The 27011-nt window shown below is 40.8% G+C and overlaps 2 protein-coding genes across 3 annotated transcripts; one reads left to right on the top strand and one right to left on the bottom strand.

The window, feature by feature from the left end:
- Positions 1-4763: 4763 nt before the first annotated feature.
- RB195_013636 (uncharacterized protein) lies at positions 4764-16580 on the top strand (the record flags this gene model as incomplete). The annotated part of the gene is made up of 26 exons (XM_064203548.1): positions 4764-5037; positions 5101-5179; positions 6207-6279; positions 8281-8358; positions 8803-8950; positions 9806-9916; positions 9969-10040; positions 10095-10216; positions 10644-10707; positions 10778-10881; positions 11678-11833; positions 11921-11995; positions 12517-12675; positions 12791-12904; positions 13328-13405; positions 13575-13670; positions 13736-13842; positions 13901-13986; positions 14088-14186; positions 14250-14348; positions 14430-14531; positions 14926-15033; positions 15180-15316; positions 16114-16231; positions 16288-16469; positions 16521-16580. The coding sequence occupies 26 exons, from the start codon at positions 4764-4766 to the stop codon at positions 16578-16580; spliced, it is 2901 nt and encodes a 966-aa protein (XP_064059429.1).
- A 1648-nt stretch (positions 16581-18228) lies between these two features.
- On the bottom strand, positions 18229-25569 carry RB195_013635 (uncharacterized protein; the record flags this gene model as incomplete). 2 transcript variants are annotated; one of them, XM_064203547.1, is made up of 13 exons in its annotated part: positions 18229-18330; positions 18397-18542; positions 19582-19690; positions 19963-20050; positions 20168-20277; positions 20348-20467; positions 20565-20651; positions 21100-21226; positions 21291-21423; positions 21706-21835; positions 22047-22134; positions 24900-25024; positions 25510-25569. In XM_064203547.1, the coding sequence occupies 13 exons, from the start codon at positions 25567-25569 to the stop codon at positions 18229-18231; spliced, it is 1425 nt and encodes a 474-aa protein (XP_064059427.1). The 2 variants fall into 2 exon arrangements, with proteins under 2 accessions (XP_064059427.1, XP_064059428.1); XM_064203546.1 differs by lacking the exons at positions 22047-22134; positions 24900-25024; positions 25510-25569.
- Positions 25570-27011: the final 1442 nt, after the last annotated feature.

The following is a 27011-nucleotide window of genomic DNA, read 5'->3' as shown; positions in this document are numbered from 1 at the left end:
GAACAGATTCGGTGCCCAAGATGGCAGCTGAAGGGATTGAAGTATTGGGTGCACCTATTTGTGATGAGAAAAATCAAATCTAGCTTAAATACTGCCGATGTAGGTGAGTTAAACACAACTAGGATATAACATAACTAGGATAGGAAATATGACAAAAAAGAACTGAATGAAACGAAACAAACTAAAGATTATCAGATATGGTGAATGATCCTGGATTGAGAGTGAAATGTCGGCAACATCTCAAAGTGAAGAGATTGGATAATCAGATAGAAAATAGGGAGAGGGAATGAGAAGTATTATATATATATATATATATTTATACCTAAAGATCTTATTAGCTTCCTGATATGAAATGAACAAAAAATTCTAGCGGAACAAAGTTCGCTGAGGTACAAAAGAGAACATCAACAGAGCCATGCTATTATAACGATGAAGAATCAATTTTTCTTCTAAACAAATCTGAATTTGCAAAGTGAAGGTCAATATCTAGATAGTTGAACAAATTAGTTCCGGACAAAGAGAATTGCTTGTTATTGAATTGCTGCGATCGAGCGAGCATGTCGATTTCAAGAATGAAAATGAATCAAACGTAAACAGAAGGACAAAGCGCGATCGAAGTGAGAACGCGTAACGCAGAAACGCCTTCTTCTTCGATATACAGTACCATACAACTATCTCTGCACTTGAACAGCAACTCAGAATATTCCTCGAACGCTTGAAAAAACCATGATCAAAATTAGAAACAATGTACTATTGTTACTCGGGTTTGTTATCAACACAGATGGACACTACAAGTAATTTAGGTTAATTTGGTGCGCTGCAGGACTGTATCTTTCTTGCACAGCTCTTCTCATGGATTTCAGTCGTTTAGTTGCCGCATTACGACGATTGTGCACAGCCAGCGTTTCGCCAACCATGTCCTATTCCTAGGGTTTCACTTCGCATTTTCCATCTCTTCTACAGCTACAATTTACGCATCAAATTTGTTTTTTTTTGTAGCTTCATCTCTATAACAAGAGAGATCGCTGAGAAGAGTTTGATTAACTTAATTGTCCTGTGATCATGTTTCAGAAAAAAAAGAAACAAAATGAAAGCAAATTAAAATAACATGGAAAAACGATTTAGGGTCATTAAGTCGAGTTGGAATCGATAAGTGCGACAGAAAAGAGGTTAGACGTGACTGATCACTTACAACTACAGATCAAGAAAGTTCGAAAGATAAATAGAGTTCCTACTTGAACTAAATGGTACATTCATTACAAGTTGGCATAATAGCGGTCACTATAACCTTACTAAACATATTGACTTGGAATGGTTATGAATAACAAGAAGAAAAGAAAGGCGAACGTAACAAGTGCATAACGCAACGCTCGTAATATGAGAAATGGTGGCAACGGATCCTGTCGATATTTCTCAATCAGATAAACGCCAGAAATGTTGCTGTCTGCTGCTAAAATCTTAGCGATGACAAGAAGCAAAGACAGAAAGACAGGCTGACAAACAGATTAGGAATAAAATTACCAGAAGAACACAGAATATTACGTCATTACAACCAAATACGAGGCTTATGTAATATCGAATGTGCTATTGATGTGTTGTAAACGACGACACGGGTACGGTAATAATTTTCTAATCAACGCAAGGTCTCAAGAAAAAAAGCTCGAAAACCTACCATCATCGCTTTAACGAACTTCAAAATACCAAAAAAAGTTTACCAAGGAGGTTCTTATGCTGGAATCAGGAAGATCGTTGAAAGTGATGTGGTTTGTGCAGCTTACGCAATTAGTTTTGAGTCATTCGGAAGATGGCTGCCGGGGAAGAAAACAAAAAAGCGTGCAGCTGCCTCCCAAACAGTGACAGTGAGAATCAAAAACGAAAAATTGTGCTAGGATCATCATTGACTGCGGTGCTCAAGCTGCAAAAAGCTGTTGAGGAACAGCTATGACTATGTCCTCAACACATACCATAATCTCTTTATTTCATATTTTTTTTATCAAGTTCATTAAAAACTAAAGGCAGAAGAAATTAGTGAAGAAAAGAAAGCAAAAACACAAAAATTGTGACATCGATTGTATCCCTCTATTACTGTGTGTATGTCGGCTAAAATATGGGGGGGGGGGGGGGGGCACTCAATGGCGCCCTTATTTCTCGAAGTAAATGATCAAATTAGTCGGGGTCCTAAAGGCTAAGCATTATATCCTAGAGGATCTCTGACATGTAAGCTAAAGGCACTGAGAGAAAAAAGTAAGATAGAACGTCCAGAAATAAGGGCGCCACTAAGTGCCCTCCCCCCCCCAACTACATTTTTCCCGTCCATGTCTATCTTATTAGGCCGCAGACATGTTCGTTCGAAGACCCACAGAAGCCCCCACGCTTAGGAAGCGACTAATTTCGCAATGCACGTGTGAGATCGTTTGCACGTGGTCAGGGTCATGCGTGGTGATGGGCCACGGGACACCCGAATACGATCCCTCCTCCATCATTGCTACCAATTCAATACATTGGGGATTTCGTGTGTTTCGAAGAAGCAAAGTTGAGAATTAGCAGAGGAACAAACGGGAAATGAGCAATTTGGTAGCTGACAGAAGCGAAAAAACACCAAGTAGTTCGAGAGGCAAATTTGCTGAAATGTTGGTGAAACATTGGTATTTAAATAATTTCATTTTTTTTCTAAAATCTATGAAATCATTTTAGTGAAGTAAAGCAGGGTAGTAGCACTTTTAAAGTGCTATAAAAGTGGGGAAAATGCCATTTTCCAATCTTATTCCCATCAAAAATATGCAAAAAACGGGGAAGCACAGGAAATCGCGTGACATAGTACGCGATAGAGAAAATCTTCGGCTACAAAAAACTGGAAGATGATTTGTTTCGCTATAACTCACTCTGAGTTATTAGAATTTTTTCAAGATTATACACTTTTCGGCGCTCGAGCAAACAGAAATTTTGACAAGTTTTCCCATAACAAAAGAACGGGATGGCGTTTAAAAAAAAACAGCTACATATTTTATAGAAAGGCCAAGGAAACCTCCTTATGCAGAAATTCTCCTTTTCAATTCGAGGGACGTGAGGTTCCCTCGAATTTTAGGTGGGATACGTCGAGAAAAACTTGAAAAATTCCATTTTTTCCAATCTAAATTCCAAAAAACTAGGAGGCCACAAAAACACCGGTATGATCACTTTGTAGTGCAAACCTTGCTCTATAAAAGGCCCTCCCAACGTATTTTCCAGCTCCTCTTGTCAGAAGGGTAATTGCGATCAAGCAGACCTAACAATGCCCACAGAATTTGAACCGTTTTGGTCATTAAATCCCTTTAAATTCTCAGCGGTGCGTGATCTCAATGTCACATTGTAAACACATTGTATATCTTTACAACAAAATATTGATGCTTCCATGTTGCTGTCCTACCTCTTAATCTTGATGTCATATTTTGCAATGTATGTAGTCATTTAAAGGCATCACCCGACGAATGTGAGGTGGTACGGATTTCAGGTGGAGTGTTCGCATACTGGATCGTAGATTATTGAGAGGAAGGTGATTCCGTCCATTTCTCCCTAATTTCCGTAAAAAGTGGCTCGAAAGATACGGCTTCAAGCGTTCTGGCGCGCTCCAATCGAACTCGTTGTAGGAAATAGCGCGCCGGAACGCTCGAAGCCGTGTCTACTGGGCCGTTTTCAGTTAGGAAGAAATGAATGGGATCACCCTCATTTCCATAATCTACGACCCCGTATACGATACTCCACCAGAAATCCGTATCACTCCACATTCGTGAGGTGATGCCTTTAACAATACGTAATATTTTGTCCTAGTTTTCATGCTATTCTCCATTTACCACTGTTCACCGCACAATCCCTTACAATCCTCTCCCTTTACGACCCCCGTACGGGAGAATCGCATCATACGCGTGACCCTGCTTATAGTCTACTTCCTTCGATCGGGAATAGTTCACAACTGAAACTACTCAGATATGCATAAATAGAGTGGGTACGACACTTCGAAACAGAGGAAGTTGTGAAAACTCATGAGGGAAGTCCTCTGTAGTAAGAATGGGATGATTTCTCGCTAGAAATGCGGTTGTATGCAGATTGCGGGAGACGGAGCAGTTCCATTCATGTCTCCCTAATCGTCGTAAAATAACGAAGCAGGAACATCTTTGGTTCCTAGGAGATACCTTAGAATGCTTTTCTATGTACACATTCCGGTCAACTTAGCAGTTTATTCATTGGTTTTATTTGAATAGGCTGGAGAGAAGACATCACTGATCTTCGACCGCTCGCACGTGGATGCGGCGCGTGCGCTAAGGTGGTGCATTGCAACTGAAATCGCCGTTAAGACACAAGGTGTTAAACGTCGTTTTTATTACGACGATTAGGGAGAAATTCCGCAATCTACAACCCATCCCTGCTTTTCAAGCGGGTTCCGTCACCACGTCGGCTTCGTGATATGCTTTAAATTGATCCAGCCGGGGTAATTCAAAGGCGTCGTTCTATCCTACAGTACTTCTTACTCAACAATGTGTTATAAGCATTCAAAAGAGTGAAGTAACTGTGATAAGTTTTTCCCCGACCTTTGCAGGTTCGGGAGGTCTTGATCGTAGATAAGTAGATATGCTAGGCGGTACAATGAGCTCATCTGTCGGCTTATCACAGTATCACAGTGCATCTGTTTATCCTGGCTTGCCTTATGTTAAAATGACGTATGCTCAGTGATGTGACTATGTTGTAAATATAATGCGAATAACGGGTGTGGTTCATTTTTTTAGAATATGGTACGAAAGGAGGCTGCGAAAGGAGATGAAGCGAAGCCATTGCTGGTGGATCAGAAGAAGAGGAACGGAAAAGAAGGCAAGAAGGCAGCTCGTGACGACGTCGCCAAGGGAAGACATGTAACGATAGTTACTGGTGATCAATCTGGTGAGAAGAATAAGCCGAAGATAAGGGAAGAGGAGCGTAAGGATGCGATACAACAAGATTTGGCATCTACATTCACGGCACCGTCACAGAGCACACAATCGATGAGTCCAGAAGGCAAAGAGCTGTGTGAGCAATCTTCAAAATTTTATCTATCGATTGATTTCGCCGATTCATACCTACATCTTCTAGATCCCCCAGACCAAATCAAAGAACTACGCCTCGATGATATAATGGATGACACAATCTCTCAATCATTTTCAAAAGCGCAGTGAGTCGTTAGTTTCACATGAACCCATAGGGAAGGGTGTAGCGTAGTGGATAAGAGTTTCAACCATGGCTGAGGGAATGATCGGAGGTTGGAATCCGTACTCCGTACTGGTGTCAGCTAAGCCCTTCACCTCTTCTGGTTCAATAAATTGGTACCTGACTTGTCTAGAAAGGTTAAAACGCTGACTTGACACATCAGCCAGCCTCTTACGCAGGTAAACCCGCACGCATGTTCATGAAACCTCAAATGAATCCTAGAATGAGGTCGAACACGCAGGCGCATGCCCATAGGGATTGGTCGACGTTGTGCACCTTATCTTTTATCCTTAAAGTCTTAGTTTACGATAGGGTCAAGACCGCCGCTTCTCTGAGCTGCTCACAGTTGTTGAGAATCTGCAGCGCCCACATGGTCGGATGCTCATTCGATGGTGCACGGTTGGTGTAGACGTTCGACCACGGAACGCGCCACGGAAAAGACTTTTTGGGCGGGCTATACATTGGCGGAGCGAGGGGGGGGGGGGGCGGTATATAACCTTAAGGCCATTTGGGACCTCCCCCGAAGTGGTGTGATGCGATGCGGAAACACACTCGCGGTGAGGCAGGAAACGTATAGTATAGTAAGGATAGTACATGAAGCACGTGCGAAATTGCGTAGGCGGCTTCTCTTGAGCGCTTCGGTGGAGCGTAGCGGCTAGAAGCGTGGTGAAACCCTTGCCTTCACGAAAAGGACCAGCTTGACGCTCTCGATTTTCCGCGCGAAACCGCGCACTACAGAAAGTGTGCAATCACACATCGCCTCGCTTTTCGCAACGAGCTTGCGTTTGCTGCTACGCGTTGTTGCTTCCCTATTCTTCATCTTATGACGCAAAACTATGAAGGTTGTCTTACGCTACGCCACATACTATATTCGCCCCGCAGAGCTACACAACGTATATGAGCGTTATGCACGAGGACACATGCATGTACATACAAATTGTTCTGCAGCTCATTTAAAGTTGAATTCACCTTAAATAAACGGATTTTTACAGAAATGTTCATAAGGATGAAAGAAGAGGAGCATTTAAACAGGAAGCCGAACCTGAAAGAGTGGTGCTTGATCAGGTTTTTCATAAAATTATATAAAATTTCGAATAATATATTGGAGTGCTGCAGAAGAGACTGCCGATTTGACGGTAGAGTCAAAAGAAAAATAACATCGAAGCAAAAAATCTTTATTCATCGATATATTCACTATAAGCATGGATGACTTTCCTCTATCCAACGCGAAGAGACCGAACGCCATCTTCGAAGAACTGGAACTCCTGGGACTCAAAATAGCTTTCACCCTGTCACGACCTCATAATCACTCCTGAACTGCTTCTCCTTCAAAACATGCTGCATCGAGCGAAATAATCGATAATAACTTGGAGCCATATCAGGAGAATATGGCGGGTGAAGCAGGACTTCCCGTCCAAATCCTTCGATTTTCTGCTGTGTGATTTTCGCAGCATGCGGCTTAGCATCGTCGTGCAAGAGCTCCATCGAAGTCCTGTCCACACCCTGGCGTTTCATAGCTTTGCACATTCTGTCCAGCTGATGAACATACAAGTCCGCTATGACAGTTTTTCCATGTTCCAGTGGTTCAAAGTACACCAAATCCTTGCTGTTTCAGCTTACAGACAATAAGTTCTTCTTCCCGTGAATTTCGCGCCTTGGGGTTGGAATAGCACTTTCGCCAGCGCTCAGCCATTGTCGTTCTCGCGTAAAGTTGTCGTATGCAGTACATTTCTCTCTCATCCGTGTTACGATAGAATCAAGAAGTCCGCTATTCCTTGCATGATTCAGGAGAATGTCAGCGATGGAAACTTTTGGTGAACCATGATCTGGATGAAAAATATAAGCGTTTTTAAATAAAATAAACAACAACCAAGAATTCAAATGTCGAAACAAATAGCAATTAAATATGCGAAAAAACATTTTAAAAAAGTAATGCCATTAGCATCGGTCGTTTCTAATAAATGAGAGCTGATACCCATCGGCAGTTTCTTTTACATCGGTCTAATAGGAGAACACGATTTCTGTTCCGCGCAAGATCGAAACGTTTTCCTGAAATTTTAAGAGCAATGCTGCATTATGATCTACATGATCGTCAACGGAGTGATTCTTTCGTCTTAAAGGCATCACCCCACGAATCTGAGGTGGTGCAGATTTCAGGTGGAGTATTCGTATACGGGATGGGAGACTATGGAGAGGGTTATTCCGTCAATTTCTTCCTAATTGCCATAAAAAACGCCCCGGAAGATACGGTTTCAGGCTTTCTGGCGCACTATTTTCTACAAGGAATTCGACTGGAGCGCGTCAGCCTTCTGCGGCGCCGCATCTTCCGAGCCGTTTTTTACGGCAATTAGGAAGAAATGGAAGGAATCACCCCCCTCTCCATAGTCTCCCATCGCGTATACAAATACTCCACTTGAAATCGGTACCACCTCAGATTCGTGGAGTGATGTCTTCAACCTCAACAGCACTCTGAGTGATATCATAAGTCGTGGGATTTTTTCTCCTGCACAGGAGAAGTGATTTTCGTGATAAGGAAGTGATAAGGGGTTTTCGGAAGAAGGACATTGTAAGGTTATCGGCAAGATGGAAGAGGGACTTGGAAGAAAATATGTCTCAGAGATATGCTTAAAATTCAAAAATAAAATGTCCTTTAAAGGTTTGCTGAATTGTATTCTCTGAAAATGGAGGGACTATAGAATACGACATTATTCATGGAATGGTCGAATACTTTAAAATGGAACGTTTCAAGACCAGTTGAACAATCCTAGTGTCATTAACTGCGTAGTGCTGCTTAGAGCGCAGCTGCCTACGCAACAGCACCAAGCATCAGGTCGGTTTGACCCGACTGTACTAATACTTGGTGCTTACGTTCATCCGGACGATCGCGGTATGTCGTTGAGTAAACGCAGCACCAGGCGGAGAGGGTGTTAGTTATTAACTAATAATTGATTACTAAAACAAGAAGCACCTAGAAGATGCGACTGGGCATCCAGATTTAATGTGCACCGATTGAGAGTTCGTATGGCGTGTTTTTGAGCACTGTTGTGATGTGTGAACTTATTCCAGCAATTATTTGACAAACACTATGGATTTCGTAGGGTGGACTTAACACTTGGAAGGAAGGTTCACTGGCATTTCAAACAAGTATGTTGCTAAGGTCTCTTCAACTAAGGTTGGGTCAAAGCGACTTGAAGAACGGACAGTTGCGTAAGCGGCTGCGCTCGAAGCGGCGCGGTGGGGCGTTGCGTTTAGGATCGTGTGAGGATCCTCGGTACAGCCATATATCTCTGCAGTTCGCCATGGTCCCATCTCCATTCCACCCGCTTCCAGCGCAGTCGCTTTCGCAACTGCACGTGCTTCATGTCATTTTGACCCGACTGTATGTGGAGGGTGTTTTCAATCTGAGGCTAGGTGAAGCTTGTTGATTTTTGACTTTATAATTGTTGGTGATTCGTGATTTGTTTGATGTTTGACGGTATTTTGTGTTGTATATTATTGTTATTATTGTGCTAGGATCCATATTATGTTGTTGATGTTGCTGAATATATGTTTTTATTTCTATCTCATATTCAAACTTCGCATACATAGGTTTTAAAATGGGGACGCGTCGACTGGGCACATTTTTTAATGGGACGAGTGCCAATAACAAAATGGTTGCCGACTTACAATTGGAGGGATGATCTAAGAGCAGACGTACTCGGAGGAGTAATGTTATCAATCATGTCTCTTCCTCAAGGTGAGATCGTTATCGTTGAAGACCAGATGTTTCATTGAGTAGGGAGTTTTTCCTAGTCACACATCCTACATCACCTTTTCCTCATGCAGGTTCCGTAGGCCCTATTTCTTTCGACCTAACGAGTATTGTGGTTATCCGTCCATAGTTAAGTACTTGCGTCTATGGAAGGGTGAAAACGACTGGAAGCCTGATGCAATAATGTAAGCGGGTGCTCTTAAAGCAGCGCATTTGAGCTAGGAGTTAGGATCGAGGTGGGATCATCGCTACCTTCACTGAGACAGCAGCGATGAGTGGTACCTAGAGAGGTCCTCCCTCGATTCCAGCCACTCCAACACACTGTTTCGATCGCAGCCGCCTACGCAGTAGCTTCAGGTCGTTCAGCTGAACTACATAGGGGTCAAAACGACATGAAGCGTGGTGCTATTGCGTACGCGGCTTCTGTCGAGATGGTGCGGTAGAGCGTAGCGGTTAGGAGCGCATTGGGACCCTTGCTTGCCCTACCCATTGCTGCTGTTTGCGATGGTCCCACCTCGGTTCCAACTGCTGCCTCCACCACCCCGTTTCGAGCGCGTACGCAAATGCACCGTGCTTCATGTCATTTTGATCCGACTATACATGGCTGCAACTTTGGTGCCGGTGAGCGTCCTTGCTGCAGAAGCCCGGATCATCCTGTTGCTTCACGATTGACGGAAATGTTCCTGGATTTTCTTGACTAGAATGTAACCGCATAGCAACCTCTGGATTCCTGGGGGAGAGAAACCTTTGAATCTTTTAAAATACCAAGAAAGTCTAGAAAGAGTTCTAATGTTTAGAAAGAGTTCAACTACAGGTAAGTATGATTTGGATTGATTTCAGCTCTCGCATATGGATACCTAGTTGGAGTGCCGCCCATATACGGCTTAATTACTGCAACATTTGGTCCGTTTGTGTATGCAATATTTGGAAGTTCACGACATAATTCACCAGGTATAGCAAAATTAACAGACTCGTAGGAAAACTATGCTAAACATACTTTAAGGTTGTTTTGCGATTGCTGCTTTGATGGTAGGCGGAGTTGTCGAGCGGTTCGCTCCGGGCAATGAGATTCTAGGTATTTGATGCTTCTTCTATGACATTTCTTGAGGTTCCTGATGTTATTTTTCAGCCGCTCCGAATAATACTCATCATCCGACCTTCATATGCTGCAAAACTGCATCTTCAGGTGTACCTCCCGAAGATGCAGTTGGCATTTCTACATCCCTCACTTTTGTAGTGGGACTATGGCAGGTGCGCTATAGTAGGATCAAAACGTGATGAAGCTCGGTGCATTTGCGTAGGAGGCTGGTTGTTGTCGAGGTGGGACTACCGCTAGTTTCAGGATGCCCGCAGAGTTCAGAGTCGCGTAGGCGACGTGGTTCGGCGGCTCTGCGCTTCGATCGTCATTGAGTGTTCGCAACCTTGCGCTCAATAATCATCAAACCGCAGAGCCGCTAAACCGCGCCCCCTACGCGGCTCTGAACTCTGCGTGCAGCCTCACTTGGACAGGAGTGATAAGTGGTAGCGAAGGTCCCCTTTCGGTTTCAACCGCACCACCGAGCCGTTTTGATCGCAGCCGCTTACACTATTGCAGTAAGCTTCGTTTTAACCTGACTATGCAATAGCGACTGGTAATGAAAAAATCCTCAAATTCGCTATACTAATCCCATAAATCCAGATTTTCTTCGGGCTCTTGAATGCCGGGCTGCTTGCAGTTTGGCTGTCTGATCAATTGGTTCAAGGTGTGTCCAGCTAGGACTGTTTTGTGGTTGAGGGTACAGATTTAAGGGAAAATTCTAGACGTAATTACAGGTCTTACATCCGGAGCCGCAGTACATGTCCTTACTTCACAACTCAAATCCCTGTTAGGGGTCGATGGACTCCCGCCTACGAGTGAACCGTTTGGGCTAATCAGGGTTTGCTTGAGATCAAAACGATATGAAGCACCGTATAGTTGCACGAGCGGTAGCGCTGGAGCAACGCGGATTCTGACCGCTCGCAGACAGCCTGTGAGCGGTTTGCTTGCCAATTTGCAAAACTTTGCCAAGTGACTTCACCCGAGTAGTTTACCATCGATATTGATAGCAAATCCCAGCTTATTTTCATTTTTTTTTTTGCTTTTTTTTGAAATTTTTTCGTCTTTCATGTTTCTTTTTTCGTATTTTTGTTATTTTCGGCGTGTCCGCTTTTGTTATAGAGATGCATATTGCATCTCTAATGTTCTTAAGTTATTGCTTTTGGTCATTTTTTTTAAAATTCGTTTCAAATTTGTATTTATTTATATGTTAATGCTGCTTTTTTTGTTCTTTCGACTACCCTCCCCAGAGAAAGAACAGAACAAAATTTAAAATTTAAAAGAACAAAACTAACATGGAAATAAATACAATAATAATATGGATTTCTATAACAAAAGCAAATACGGCAAGTATAACAAAAATGGAAAAAAAGAGGCATAAAAAAACGAATTATTAGAAAGAAAAGCAAAAAGAATGAAAACAACCGAATAATAGCGGCAAATACTGATCCAGATAACTTCACCCACCTGGCAAAATTTGCTAAACAACTCCCAAGCAAACCGCTTGCAGGCCATCTGCGAGCGGTCAAAAGCCGCGTTGCTGCAGCGCGACCGCTCGTGCAACTACACTGTGCTTCGTGTCGTTTTGACCCGACTACACATGTTGCCTTCAAATAGTTCAGTCTTTATTTTTACAGTTTTATATGTGTTTCTCTCAAAGGATAAACACAATAAAAGTACAAAGCGCTGTGGTTTCTGCTATAGGCCTCTTCCTTTTGTTGTTTTCCAGTTATTTTATTGATCCTATTCTCAAGAAATGGACTAACGTTAAATTTCCCATGGAATTCCTCTTAGTAAGCACCTTTGTTTGTTTGTGGTTATATGTCAAGATAAAGCGTGACTTCTACCACCATCATACGGTCATAAATCACTGCTTTAAGGTCATTTTCTCTATTCTTCTCGTCTTCTTATCGCAAGATACCCGCTATCAAATCAACGTTCCAATTGTTGGGAAGGTATGCATACCCTTGTTTGCTTCGTCGACCGTGACGCATCCGCAGCAATTCGTGTATGTCCCTGGTTGTCACAGGCTCTTCCTGTCCTCCACCACCTCACTTCGATCATGCACACGTTGCAGTCGCCTGCCTAAACCCTACGTTTATGGCCAAATTCCGGGGAGAATGTAGTTAGCGGGACTGAAGGGAGGGGGGGTGGGCACTCAACCGGTCCTCACCTATCGACGTTTTATCTAATTTTCTCTCGTAGTAACTTTAGCTTACATGTCATAGATCCTCTAAGAATAACGTTTAAGTCTTAGAGCCCCGATTGATGAAGTTATTTGCTTATTTGCTTCCAGAAACAAGGGTGCACTGAGTCCCCACCCCACCCGTCCACTACATTTTACCCAAAATTCTCAGTGTTAATGATTATGAAGTTGCTTCAAACCTACCTTTCTTGAACTTCCATGAGCAAACATTGTGAAAAAAATGGTGGGACATACCATTCCTGCTACACTGCAAAGAAGTCATCTATTCAGGTAGAATCTGGATTCCCCAGTCCACGATTGCCGTCTTTTGAACTCGCTGGTGATCTCGTATGGCAGGGCATCACTGTCGCTATCATTTCGTTCGTTATTCACATTGCACTTGCTAAATTAGTTTCAAAAAAGTTTCACTATGAGATCGATACAAACCAGGTATTTGATTACCTCACTCTTGATAATTTCGTACTTTCACCATTAGCCCTTATTCGTTGGCGGCTCTAAACTAAACAATTTCTACCTATTATAATGTGTTTAGCCAATGTTTTAGGAATGGTTTGCACTTGGTGCAATGCACACATTATCGTCTTTTTTCGGATGCTTTGTTGGTGGGTCCTCTATTGGTCGAACAATGATGCAAGTAAAATTTGGAACTAGAAGTCAGGTATGCATAATTTTACAGTCTTAGTCTAGAGATTCCTATTTCCGATTTCAAAAGTTCCGAGACTCTGATCACTCCAACATTTCATTTGTGGCTTGAAAATTCTTCATTGTGGACGTAACACTAAGCTGCGTAATACGGCGTTCCACAAAGTAGCGAAAACAATATGTAGGAATTCACCCGTTGGCAGTGAATGTAACGGGATTATTAGGTTTGAGCTTTGGCAGCGTATCTCAAACAATATATCTGGGAATCGCTCGTGACGTGCTTATAATGAATACATGCTCTCATCAAAATATCCTGCATTATTTACTGTCCCATGTATAACGATAGAGAAGAAATAACGCTAGATTCTGGTTGCAAATGGGAAACCAATGTTTTAAACAAGGGCAAGAGTCAAGAAAAAAAAACCGTGAGTTTTTACAGCTCTCAACAATCGTGTGTTGCACAGTAATGGTTGGATTTGTGTACGGTGCAGGAGTTTTTATTTATCATCTTCCGAAGGTATGCGGAATAAATGACATTTAGAATCAAAAGCAAGTAGCATGTTGCTTTATAGCCTTGTAGTATCAATTGGCACTTTCGCAAAGGATGTTAAAATACTGCACATTTAGTTTAAAGCTAGAAAATGGTTATGTTCGCACAGATAAGAGTGGACTACGTAAAATTTCAGGCTGTTCTAGCTTGTATCATAGTCGCCGCAATGAAAGATCTATTCGTTCAGATCGTACGAGGATTTCGATTGTGCAAAGAGAGTACTGTGGACTTTGTAAGTGCTGTGGGAAATTTAAGTATGAGTCATAATAGCAAACAACTGCTGTTTTTTGTATTTAGATGATATTTTTTGTAACTCTCGTCTCCGTGATTCTAATAAACGTAAATACTGGTCTTATTATTGGGATCGTCTTCGCCTTACTCACAGTAGTCTTTCGGACACAATGGTCTGATTTTTTTTCATGACAAAAGAAGATGAAATATCGTTACGTATACTTTTCTTAGGGCTGACAGTACCTGCATGGGACGAATTCCTGGTACTTCGGATTTCAAAGGATTAGGTCATTATCGCAGTGCAGAAGAAATTCCAGGTGAATGCTATCAACAATCCCAATCACAACAATTGACGTCCTCTTTGATTTCATCAGGAAGGTCGATGATACTGGTACTTGTTCCATGGTTCTCTTTACAGGAATAAAGGTTTTTCGTTTTGATGCACCACTATATTTTGCCAATGCAGAGCTGTTTATTCTAAGCGTTCATAACGCCTGTGGATTGAATCCAGTGCTTGGTTGGCGAATAAGGCTTTTCCAACTATTCCATAATTGTTTCATTCTTAGTTGTTTTGGTTTAGTCAAATCAAAGCTGGTTGAACAAGCAGCTGCAGAGAGAACTAGAGTTTCGATGGAGGATAGCGCTGAGGCTCAAAAAGTCGGTGCCGGCTCTGACATGCGTAAGTGTCGCATCGTATCTTTTTTATATGAAAATACTCTCAAATTTTTCTTGCGTGTTGTCCGAAAACTGGAAATTGCAGAACTGCGCGTGGTTGGACGCCGTCTTGCTGATGCGTCTGCAGAGTTGGTGAAAGAGGATCCAACCGAACATGTAGTAACCCAGCTTACGCACATAATCGTAGGTGAGCGGATTTGTGAGCGCAAGGACCTGTGCTCATCCCCAGTCTCGTTTTCGGAGGATTAAAGAGTTGGTGTGCGTTGTTACTGACGCACTCCTTCGGATAAAAATAACGACATGCGCAACGTTTCATAAGTGCCATCCGGCCGTAATTGTCGGGGAGGAGGTCAAAACGACATGAATCACGAGTGTAGCTGCGGTGCGTACGCGCTCGAAACTACGCGGTGGAGGCAGCAGTTGGAACCGTCGCAAACTGCAGCGGGTGGCAGCGAGGGTTTCATCACGTTCGTAACCGTTACGCTCGACTGAAGCGCCTCGAGAGAAGCCGCGTACGTGCTTCACGTCGTTTTGACTCTACTATAGTTATTAGATTTTATTACAATAAAGTGATAATTTAGACTGTTCAACTATTCCCTATATAGACTTGATGGGAAAGGATGCTATTGCTCAAACATTTGCGGACTATGCCACCATTGATATTACTGTTTTGATTGCGAACTGTAAAGGTGACTATATTTGCGTTTTTTCTGATGAGTTTCGATTTTTTTTTCAACTCCTAATTCCTGGTATGGAATTGAGTAAGTTTGAATAATGTTCCTGGAAAGTAGAGGAGTACAATGAGGGCTGAGTGCTTTTCAACGACTCATTTCAGTAGCTGTGCGACAACTGTTTGAAACTAGCGATTTCTATCAGAAGGTGCCAAAGAATAGGATGTTTGTGAGCGTCAATGATGCTGTAACTCAAGCCCTCAAAGAGCAGCGAGAGCGTTTCCCTGATCGTCCACCAATGGTTCGTTAGAGGATTTTCATTTTCTGCATAAATCTGGTGTTTTGCCAACTGGGAGACATTGATTTGTTAACGAAAGCAAGCAATAGACCGCATAGATGCGATATGGAGAAGCCGGACCCTCCTCAGGTGAAGGGGGTTTAGCTCATTGGGGTGCAGCTCAAGTGAAAGGGGTGTTTTAGCCAACCGTTCAAAAGTGAAGGGGTCAGAGCACCGGCTCAGACTATCACATCTATGATTGACCGATCTCACTTTTCACCTATGGAGACTGCCGCCTGTGGTTATTTGTTACTCTGCAGTGTTTATTCCCTAAAATGATGTCTTTTTACCTCTACTGAAAAGTAAAAGACTGCTCGTGTACTCTCTTATATAAATATCGAAAGAAATTAGAAATTGGGATTGGGGTATTAAAAATAAGTGCGGGTGTAGCGCAGTCAGTGAGAGGTCCGCTGTGGCCGCATGGTCGGGACCGCGCTAGTGCCACCCAGGCCTTTCATCCTTCGATAAATCGGAACGACAAATTAGCACCAGACCTGTCTGGGAGGATAAAAACACTGACTTGACCCATAGGATAGCCCCGCAGTTCTTTGTATAGGCCAGTTACATGTTTGTAAACCCCAAAAAATTGGGAATTGAAGTGAACTCGCTAGCGCATCCCATCTGGGTTGATGCACACGTCCGAGGCTTTATCCTTTTATATCAAGGAATGGAATAGAATTTGCTTCCTCTCGTCGTTCCCCACCGTCAAAAGTATAGAGAACAGTATTTCCTTCAGAAGAAGGTGTATTTTTATGATTCAGATCGACCCCTCCGAGATACAGCCAGCTATAGTAAATCCTGTGGCCCTCTCGCCAATGGTGAAGACTGTTGTCAGCAATGTGTTTGAAGAAGGAGAGGAACAAGCGACACAGAGTCCCGGTAGAGTGTCCTTTAACCGTTTATATGTTTCTTTCTACAAACAGCACACACTGAAGGTTCGATTACACGCTCAACGCAGCGTGCGGATCTCTCAAGTGCTGTTAAAAGAGAGAGCGCTAAAGCACGAAAAGTAACTTTGAAATTGGAAAAGAAGAAGGATGAGAAAGCTAAGAAAGATGAGAAAAAGAAGGATGAACCCCCGAAGAAAGAAGAAAAAAAGAAGGAAGAAGTGAAAAAGGTAGTAAATTAAACAAATGGAGGGTACGCTATACTAAGTGAAGTTATTTAGCCGATATGGCGTCGTCCGTTCTTGAAGACCACAAAGAAGGATTTGGATAACACCCAATAGTTATACGACGTATCTTCCATGAGGAAAAGAATAGAATTGTTGTTGCTCCTGAAAAATAAAAGTGTCTTCAACAACAGTGTCAGAAAATGTTCGTCTAATATTTGCGATTCTGAATTTATTTTCATAGAATGGAGAAACTTGAGAGCAAAAAATGGTCAAATCGTTTCTTCTCTTTGGAATTGAGCGTCCGGTTAAAGCCGGACTTCGAACTTCTTGCAGTGCTCTCTTCGATCGGCTTCAGTTTTGAATAAAACTTCAAAGCAAAAGCACCCCCGTAAATTTGTGCCATGAAATTATTAAAGCTATTTTTTTCAAATGAAGCTTTTTTTCGCTCTTTTTTTTAAGAAAAAAGGAAACATATGGAAGATCTCGTCGATGTCTTCTTCCAGTCAGTTTACTATAAGTCTCTGAATATTCTTCATTTAGAACATATTTGAGCTTGATCTTACATCTATATTCATTCGATCTTCTGGGAATTTGAAAACATCCTGAAGCATTAGGCAGAGTTCTCGTCGTTTTACTCACCAGTTAAGATAGAATAACATGCAAACGCGAAAGAAGACGAACGCCACCATTATACCAAGAAGGATAAGGTTCTACGTCAGATCCCGTGAACTGTTACTATTATTTAAGCAGGTGTCTGCATGCATTTAGCCTCATCGTACTGCTTAGAGCATAAAATAATGATGCAGAAACGTTTTGTTGAGGTGTCGTATTATACAAACAAGGATAAAAGTATTAAACTTCAACAGATGGCGAGTTTAAGAATTTTGCTAAATGATCTAAAAATGAACGAAAATGACGAAGTGAAAAAAGTCAGCAAGATTTCAGCAATTTCCAAAAGATTCTGGTAGGAGATCGATGTTGTGCATTAAGTGGTCTATTTTTAAAATCGAGAATAAGTTACAGAGAATAAAGATAGTGGTATTATTAAAAATCTTGAAAATGGGACCCATTGTTTCAAAATACTTGAAGCAGTTCTACGATTCCATAGAATTGATCGTTTCGTACCAGGTGTTTAATACCAGTAATGTTGCCAGCTGAGTTTAGAGCCACTGGGGCGCGCGGTTTGGCAGCTCTGCGGTTTTGGTGGTTATTGATTATTCACAATAGTACGCTCAATAACCGCCAAAATCACAGAGCCGCCAAATCGCGAGCCCGCACGGCTCTGAACTCTGCGCGCAGTCTAACGTGAAGGAATTTCGCAACGGAAATTTTTCCGGTTATTTTTTGGTGTCCTGGGTTCCTATGAGTGCGGATTAAACAAGTTATCGATCTAAAAATGAAATCCATCTCCAATCCTCTGGAAAAACCCGGAGCATGGCAGACCCATTGGAACAACAAAGGAAGCATTGAACAAACAAAGTAAATGAAAGATATGTAATGAACCATGTACTTCCAGATGATTTTTCGCAGAATAGTTTTGACATTATGGTCTCGCAGTAAGAAAAGTTCACTTTCTTCCTGTTTCTGTTTTTGGGCAGCATGAAGAACATGGTCGAATATGTTCCAGTTAAAGACTCGACTAAGAGAAAATCATTTACTTATTGGATTTTATTGTCAACATTGATAAAATATGTAATATTGAAGAGGAGCTCGCACTTATCAAACTGACTACACGTTGAAACTGAGGCATAAAAAAAGTTTGCTAAAGATCATCGTATTCTTCCAAATCAGAGAACATTTGTTCTTCTTCTCCCTCTTCAGGCTCTTGAACATTGTAAAGTAATGCGCTAGTGAACTCTGCATCCTGAAAGTAAGAAGAAATCATTTTAAAAGTTTCCAGTTATTGCATCGACTGAAGTGTGAATCTAACCTGTCCCAGTTTCTTGAACTCAAATAGCTGACCAAGAACATGTTCAAGGATTCGCTTTGGGTTGCGTTCACTTGTCGGAAGAATCGATGCTATTCCAAGAATCTCACCGGCTTCAAGAATATAGAATTCGAGGTCAGATTCTTCACCTAGAACGATTTTCCTCACTTCGAGTCACGGTATCTTCGCATGAATTCAACATCAGCTTTTGATTTCTTTTTTTCCATTGTAACTATTATAGTTGAAATGGGAACCAATTTTGGTTATTTTAAGTTTTGCAAAGCATTCGAAAGAATGCTTCACGTGCAAAACTTATCTTTAAAAAATATTCGAATTCCAATTTCTGTATGCTGAGACTTTCGATTATTCGGATCCGAATACGTCCGAATAGGTTTGCGATCTCGATTGGTCTGATTACCAAAGGATGCTCATTTTGGTGAAGAATTTTTCTGCAATTCAGCAAGAATTTTGGCAGTTGCATTCGTCAGTGTACTTCTATGATACCTAACTTGTAATGCTTGGATTTCGCTCCACTCCGTACGCATACATTGGACTGTGATTGTATGAATCGTATAATACATGATAGTTGTAAGAAAGGAAATAATACACTTACTTTTTCTTTTCTTCCTTTTACACTTTTTCCGAAAAAAAAAATGGGGAAAAATCTACTATTGTTACAAATTATAGTAGGTTTAACAAACAAATAAATTTTATTTTTTTATCACTTATTTTTTCATTATTTTTATATTTATACATTGTTTTACTTTTTATTATTTTATTTTATACATTATCTTTATATTTTTTATAAGTCCAATAAAGTAGAGAAAGAAATGGTATAGTCGACCGGTAGTAAATAATAGTCTGTTCAATTAACCTGATAGAGGAACGAATCAAGAGAATTTACTATTTTCTTTGTCTGAATAATATAATATGCAGTTCTGCTTTGCGACACGCCAATGAGAAATGTAAATAAATAAATACTACTCATATTATAGCTTTTTTTCGTTACTCTTATACGTTTGTAAGAAAAAGTGTAATACGAGTACATTATCACATATTTGCACTTCTTCTTGGTGAGTTTCATATGATCAGTACTGCTACATGAGCACTGGTATATAAGCTCTACTAACACACGTATTAGATGAGTTTTTATCTACAAAACGTACCTTCACCATGAAAATCACTCACATTTATTCGTTAACTGTGCCAGACGGACTTCCTGACTGCTGAACATTTCGTCTAAGTCGAACAACTCCAATTTTGGTGGTTGTACTTCTCGGAAAGTGGGCGGGAAGACCTCAAGGAATTGATTTGAACTGGATGGCTATGAAATAATAGAAGTCGATTCTCTCCACGTTACACTAAAATACGTTTGTAGTGATTGAGAAGGAATTCACTATGGCGCATTGTTCTTCTATTGTGGATTCAAACGCACATATGCACGAATAATCGCCGAGATCTATGTTTGCTCCGATAAACGCGCCGAAACCACAAGAGAGTTTTTTTTTGTAGAAAAAAGGAGGCCACTCTTGAATATCTCTCTGCTTCACTTAAGTACTGTAGACTTACTGCAGGAAGGAGCGGAGGAAGTGGCACCTCAAATTGTGGCACAATAAGAGTCAACGGCTCTGCCTTCACTTGCAACTGATCATATGCCCTAAAGTGTTCTTATCAGACTTGTTTTTTTCTCAATACTTCTCTCAGTGTTGGTGTTAGTAACCTGTTTGTAAAGAGTTTATCTTGGAATTTTCTTAGGAAACTCTCAAAATCTTACCTCAGTACCTTAGGCCAGACATTTAAGTCAAACGATATGATAGACTGATCAAAACATTTCATGAAATCAGAAGCAACGGAAAGATCGAAATCCGCTTCTTCCATGCAAACCTGGAATTTGTTTGAATTATGTTTGCCTTGCAAAGTGGACGGAACTTTCGTATCACAAAGAAAGAAAAACCTTAAGCTCATCTGAAAGTTTAACATGATCGGGTATTTGAACATATTCAGAGAGTTCCGGTTCTGTGGCATCTATTTTGTTCAGCTCGTAACCTTCCAAGAGATATTCCATGATGGAATCCTGAAGCAAAGAGAAAATTTCTCTGAGATCTTCGAAAATATTGCTTTGTTTTCTTTAAATAATTTTTTTAAATAGACTGAAAGTTGTTAAAGCTTACAAAAAGTTTGCTGTTCTCTTCCTTGTCGATGTATTGATCAGAGAACATGTGCACGGATCCACAAACCACTAGTCTACCTTTAGCAGTCTAAACATTTGCTGTGTGTACGGAGGCAGGACTAGAGCTTAATAAAGAAAAACTTAGATACTCTTTTTACTTTCCAGTTTCTGCGAAATTCAGTTGTTTCAGGAAATTTCAGGGATTTTGGCATTAAAACATTTAGGAAATTTCGCATGTAGATTCTATAGTACTTGTTTTCTTTTTAAATTGTACTTCTGTGTATTATGTTTCATAGGACGTCAGCAAAATGTTTTTGATTAGAGCGATAGGAGGAAGAGAGTGTTAGGGGAAGAAAATGCAAGTGCAAATTGCTGCAGAGGCGTTGCGGCTGCTAGAGTGCACATATGTGCCAGTGTCTGTACATGCAAAAATGCTCCCTTAGTTTCTTAAAATAACCACAGAGGTTTCTGAAGAAGGTTGCTGTATGATACTCACTAAACTCTCTGCAATTAATTTCCGAAACAAATCCTCCAACCTCAGTTTCATGGAAAGCAACCACTGGTCTTCCAATAGGAAAACAAGCGCTGCCTGTTGAAAGAACTGGTGTCGCTAGTCGGTTTACTGACAACGTGGCGCCATATGGGTAGACGAATGAAATGGTCCTGAAAAGAATTGGCATAGAAGTAGCTGAAAGGTCAGCTATCTATTGGATATCAACCAACTCACTGAGAATTGCTTTGTTGATCTGTCGACACAGTTTTCTTAGCAGCTACGGCTACGCTTCGGTTCAGTACTCCGTTAGAGATTAGGGCTTCTTTTGGATCAAAATATTTGTAGAAGATGCTGCGAATTACAGCGTCTGTAATAGTTGCTATGAAAAAATGCTTCAATACAATATGCATGATGACAAGTAAGTAACGTTGCTGGAAAATACTAATCAGCCCTTAAACGTCGCTTACAGTTCACGCTGGCATTATTGTCGCCAGCCGCACCGCATCGCAACTGCTGCAGCGCGGTAGTAATGCTTTTTGCATCGCGAGGTAATTCCTATCTCACAGTGATCGTATAAAGCACAGCAGTCGCCAATCAAGGTACATGAACCGTCAAGGCATGAAACCTGAGAAGGTCTATCCATACGTACCGTTGTTAACGACAATTCCGAACTCTTCCAGTAGAAAGTTGATATTTGTGTCAGCTTCTTGTTCTCCACCTTCTGAAAGCATCACCAGCACAGCTCCACCGTTCGTAAGGAATCGTCCAATTGATTCCATCTGAAATTCTGGAGATAGTCCGGCGAAGAGGAAATATCTGACAGTTGATACAGAGAAATGTCTAAAAAGTGGTTCCGAAATTGTTAGAATTTCAAATATATCATTCTATCTTCCATATTTTTGTTTTTTTTTGTCACATAATAAAATCAGACAGTATTTCTAGGAACAATGGGTGAATATGCATCAGTAAGATAATAAAATGAGTTCTTACCTCGGAAATGTTGAATTTTGCTCTCGGATGCGGTAAAATGAATGCTCGGACTCCTTCAAACGTTCCGTCGGTGATTTCATCGGAGTTTCTGGAGAAATTTCTACTTGTTATTGGGAAACTCTTCGATTCACATAAAGAGTGAGTGCTGATTCGGTTAAACCTGGACACTTTTAGCCGAACAATTCTGAGATTTAGTCTATATAGCCTTCACTATCGCGATACTATCATTTAAAGGCATCACCTCACGAATCTGAGGTGGTACGGATTTCAGGTGGAGTATTCGTATGCGTGTACATAGTAAATTATTGAGAGAGGAGGGTGATTCCGTCCATTTCTTCCTAATTGCCATAAAAACCGGCTGGGAAATGCGGTGCGTGCACACGGCTGGCGCGCTCCAATCGAACTCGTTGTAGAAAATAGCGCGCCAGACCGCTCGAAGCCGTATCGTCTGGGCCGTTTTTTTACGGCAATTAGGAAGAAATGAATCACCCTTTCCTCCATAATCTACGATCTCATATACGAATGTTCCACCTGAAATCCGTACCACCTCAGATTCGTGGGGTGACGTCTTTAAGGAGTACACACTCTCCAAATGTTTCCCATCGTTACTTATTTATAGCGTGTTTTACCTCGCTGATTTGCTCTTCGATTGGTTTTCCATCACCCTATCCGTATTTTTTCCATTTTTAAACTTCGTTGTACTTTTTTCATTTTCTGAAAGCGCCCACAGATGTGCCATAAACGAGAACAAAAAGAACCGTGCTCACTGGGATCCGTATAAGATCTTGGAATATTCGCGTTGAAGTACTGTAATTATCCAGAAATGCAACTTGTCGATAGTCAATTCAGCAACATATTCAGAAATGATCAAATATTCATGTGGCGTTTTTTTTTTCATCGGAAAATCACCTACAACACTATGCATGAACATTGAAAAACCGACTATGAGTGATGGTGCGGCGCCGTCGGCCACTGTCGCTTGCTCATAACTGCTCATAAAATGGAAACTTCAGGACAACTCATATATCATTAGATTCCTCGCTTTAAGATCTATGCAAAAACCGACGACGTCAGAACAGCAAGAAATTGTTGTGCACTTATAATTGTTGATTTGTTATTTTTTTTAGTCATTTGTGCGACTCTAATTGTTGTGTAAAATAGCGGTTCGTTCTTACTTTGAACGTTTGTTGCAAGGAATGAAGTTGTCAAAACAGGCTATAAAATCGCGGTTCGGCATAACTAAATTGAATTTCGTGAGATTTGTATTGCATATAGACAGACGAGCCCCGCTCGTACACTAGAGTATCGCAAAGTTTGAAAATCTCACTTTTCGTCTTTTTCCTTCCATTTTATCTTTTTGCACCTCCGTTAGTCTCCAGAACAGAGTTCGAACTGAAAGAACCTAAGCAAAACTCTCAAAACACATAATGTACATCAGTTTATAAGGTTTGTTTTCTTCTGAATAGATTTTCTCGCTCTCTTATAACACCCTCTTATCATAACTTTCCATAGAAAGGAAGAATATGTAATTTCCGACTGAATTTCATGCAACTATTTCAATACTATGCTCCTTGCTTTACAAAAAATCGAGTTATTATATATACATATATAATATATATTATATATGTAAGTTATTAGATATTATAGTGAAGTGTTCAATTTTTTTTTCCGTTCCATGTACGTATTTGAATTTCTTGGAGCAAAATGTGGAGTCGACATCCACACAAAGTTTCCTTCCAGTGCTGTAGCAGTGGTTGCCAGTGGTGCAATAGGTCAGCCTTGGATGAGGTGTGAAAATAGCCGGGCCGCGAAGACAGATAGAAAAAAATCGAATAGCTTTGATAACGATATCATTCAACTCGAAATGCTGTGGCGAACTCGATTTTTTGTAAATTAAGGAGCATAGTATTGGAATAGTTGCATAAAATTTAATAGTAAGCTTCATACTCTTCCTTCCTATGGAATGTTATGAAAATAAGGTGTTATAATAGAGCGAAGAAATCTATTCAGAGGAAAACAAACCTTATAAACTAATGTACATTATCTGTTTTAAGCGTTCTGCTTAGGTTCTTTCGATTTGAACTCTGTTCTGGTGATTAATGGAGGTGCAAAGTAGAGATGAAATGAAAGGAAAAAGACGAAAAGTGGGATTTTCAAACTTTGCGATACTCTAGGTTACGAGCGGGTTTCGTCTGTCTATATGCAATACAAATCTCGTAAAATTCAGGAATAGTTGTGCTCAACCGCGATTTTATAGGCTGTTCTGACAACTTCTTTCCTTGCAAAAAACGTTCAAAGTAAGGACGAACCGCTATTTTATACAACAATTAAAATGACTAAAAATGACGCACAATGAGTGAATAATAACAAATCAACAATTCCAAGTACTCGCCTACAACTATTTCTTGCTGTTCTGATCAAATGTGCAAGTTTGAGTCTCTGAGCACTTTTTCAACTAAAACCTTAGGCTATGTTAGGTTCCAATTATTGCTTTTTTGCGCATATTTGGGGTCATTTTGCTCCTTTCCCAACAGTATGTCGGTTTTTGTATAGATATCAAGGCGGGGAATCTAATGATATGTGAGTTGTCCTGAAGTTTCCATTTTGTGAGCAGTTATGAGCAAGCGTCGGTGGCCGACGGTGCCGCGCCGTCACTCATCGTCGGTTTTTCAATGTTCATGCATAGTATTGTATAGTATTGTACTTTAGTTTGTTAGGAACTAAGTAATCCCTGAACAGGGGAGTGGTTATGTGGATTCACCTTCGTCACCTTACACGCACAGGTAATTTTTGACTAGCTGCTTAAAGTGTATTTAATGTATTCGATTTGTATCAAGTGAACGGAAAACGAACGCCTCGACAGTCCACGCATTTTTCAGTCGTTTCTGGATTCCTCTAAGACCAGAAAGGACGCTGAAGGTTTCTTTTTTGGACTGATTGACAACGATTTTGTGACCCGTCGGTTTCTTCGATGAGTTCTGGAAACTCGAATATTATGGAAGAGTATACAATATGTAGAGAAAGCTGGTAATCAAGGTTGAGTAGTATGGATAAGGCGAAATTTCGTAACTGAAAAATATTTCAATAAAAACTACGTAAGTTGATTCTACTGAATTCTGAAAAATAGCTAATCAAAGCAGAAAAAGTGGTTTGATATTCATTTAGTTGGTTGTTGAAAAGTCTAGGCAAGGAAGTAGAAATTAATTAAAATTTAACTGACTAATTTAGTTAGTGAAATCTTGGAACCAGTTCAGTAAAAGAAGGAATTCAGAGTAAACCAATATTAGATGAAAAGTGTAGTAGACAAACCAACGATGAGACTCGACAAAAGTGAGTTAGGAGGTGATAAAAAAAACTTAAAGAATAAAAAAAAGCTCCTAAATGGGAGAATAGTGAGAAGAACGTTCTGTAATAGACTTTAAATGATTTTTGAATAAAGCTAATACAAATTTCACTGCCGTACCTCATCGTTTTGCTCCTGCGCATAGCGTGGATTTGCTGCAAAATTGGTCACCGGAGGCATTGGGATCTTCGAATTATGGTTTGGGCCTCATACCTTTACAATACTGTAGCCAGTCGGCACAACTTCTCTGCAATGTTTTCTATGATAAGAAATTAAAAAGCTGAGTGTATGTAAAGAAGGTTCAACAGAAGGTTCAATGGTAAAACAGATAGAATTGTATTTTCTCGATTATCGAAAAGCAGGACTCGTCTGAAAGCGCCGCCGTCGCTATGGTTACCACGGAACAACCAAAGGGCCCAAACGGATTGTATATTGAGGAGAATTCCAGACCAATGGTAAATCGGTGTTATTTCACGAATGCTACACAAATTGTTAATGTTTTTTTTTTCGCGTGTTTCAGTTGAAAATGGTAAATGGTAAAGTTAAGAGCAGATTTGTCCTTTCTTATGAAAGTTAAATGTCAGCTGAGGTTTGGAGTGACGTTTGCGATTTTTCAGCTTTTAAGAAACTCATGAATTTTGGATTTTTGAAAACGAGAAAAATCATGGCTTCCTATGTAGTTGCTTGGAGTGTTTTCCTCACACCGGTGCGGTGTTTGTAGAGTGCTTATAGGGTTTTGAAACAAAGCTTTGAGAACATCTTACAACATACTTGCACCGTTCCAGAAATTCCTCGGAACAAACTAGGATAAAAGTCTGGAAATCAAAAGTGGTAAAAAAAAAGATATGCAAAGACCCAATAATATGAGCGTGGCTACGCTCATTTCGTCCTAGTCTTCTCTACAAGTCTCTAAAAATCATCTTCATCTCTAAAAACAGCGTTCGAACCGTCTCAGGTCCTGCTAGGTAAGTTGCGCATTCTATGTACACGTGTCGCGTCCACAAGCGAGCGGTTGAAAATCAATCATATCTGCTCGGCGTGGCCGGGCTCATACTCGTAATCTACAACCGAAACTCTATATTATCTTACAGAGACCCCAACATCGTCAGTTTCGTGATACTACCTCGAAGGCAGCACTCCACGAATCTGACGTGGTGAGGGAATGCGCAGGAAAGGCTGGAGACGGTGTTGTAGATTACGGGATCCATGATAGTTCCGCTCATCTCTCCCTGCTTGTCGTAAAATATTGCGTGGGAAACACTTCATTTCCTACGAGGTGCTGCTTTTTTACGACGATTACGAAGAGATCAGCGAAACCAACCTAGGTGTGCAATTTACAACCCCATCTCTAGTTTTCCTGAAGATTCCCTCACCCCGTCACATTCGTGGTTTGCTGTCTTTTAATAACATATGCGGATTCCCTATTTTCCTTTCTGCCCTCGTAAAGCGCTAAAGGATTTCTGCTTCCGCTAAATTCTTTTTTACGTACTCGGTCATTTGAGATACTGTAGGAAACGATAGTTCATCTAATGTTAGACAATTATTCGCAATTTCCATTAGTTTTTCCCCAGAAAATGCTATATCTGGGGATAATAACGGAAATTTCGAATAATTCCAGTTCT

The sequence above is a fragment of the Necator americanus genome, chromosome V, assembly GCF_031761385.1.
Source record: "Necator americanus strain Aroian chromosome V, whole genome shotgun sequence".
In the NCBI taxonomy this organism is placed as follows: domain Eukaryota; kingdom Metazoa; phylum Nematoda; class Chromadorea; order Rhabditida; family Ancylostomatidae; genus Necator; species Necator americanus.
This window is presented reverse-complemented; position numbering and strand designations above follow the sequence as displayed.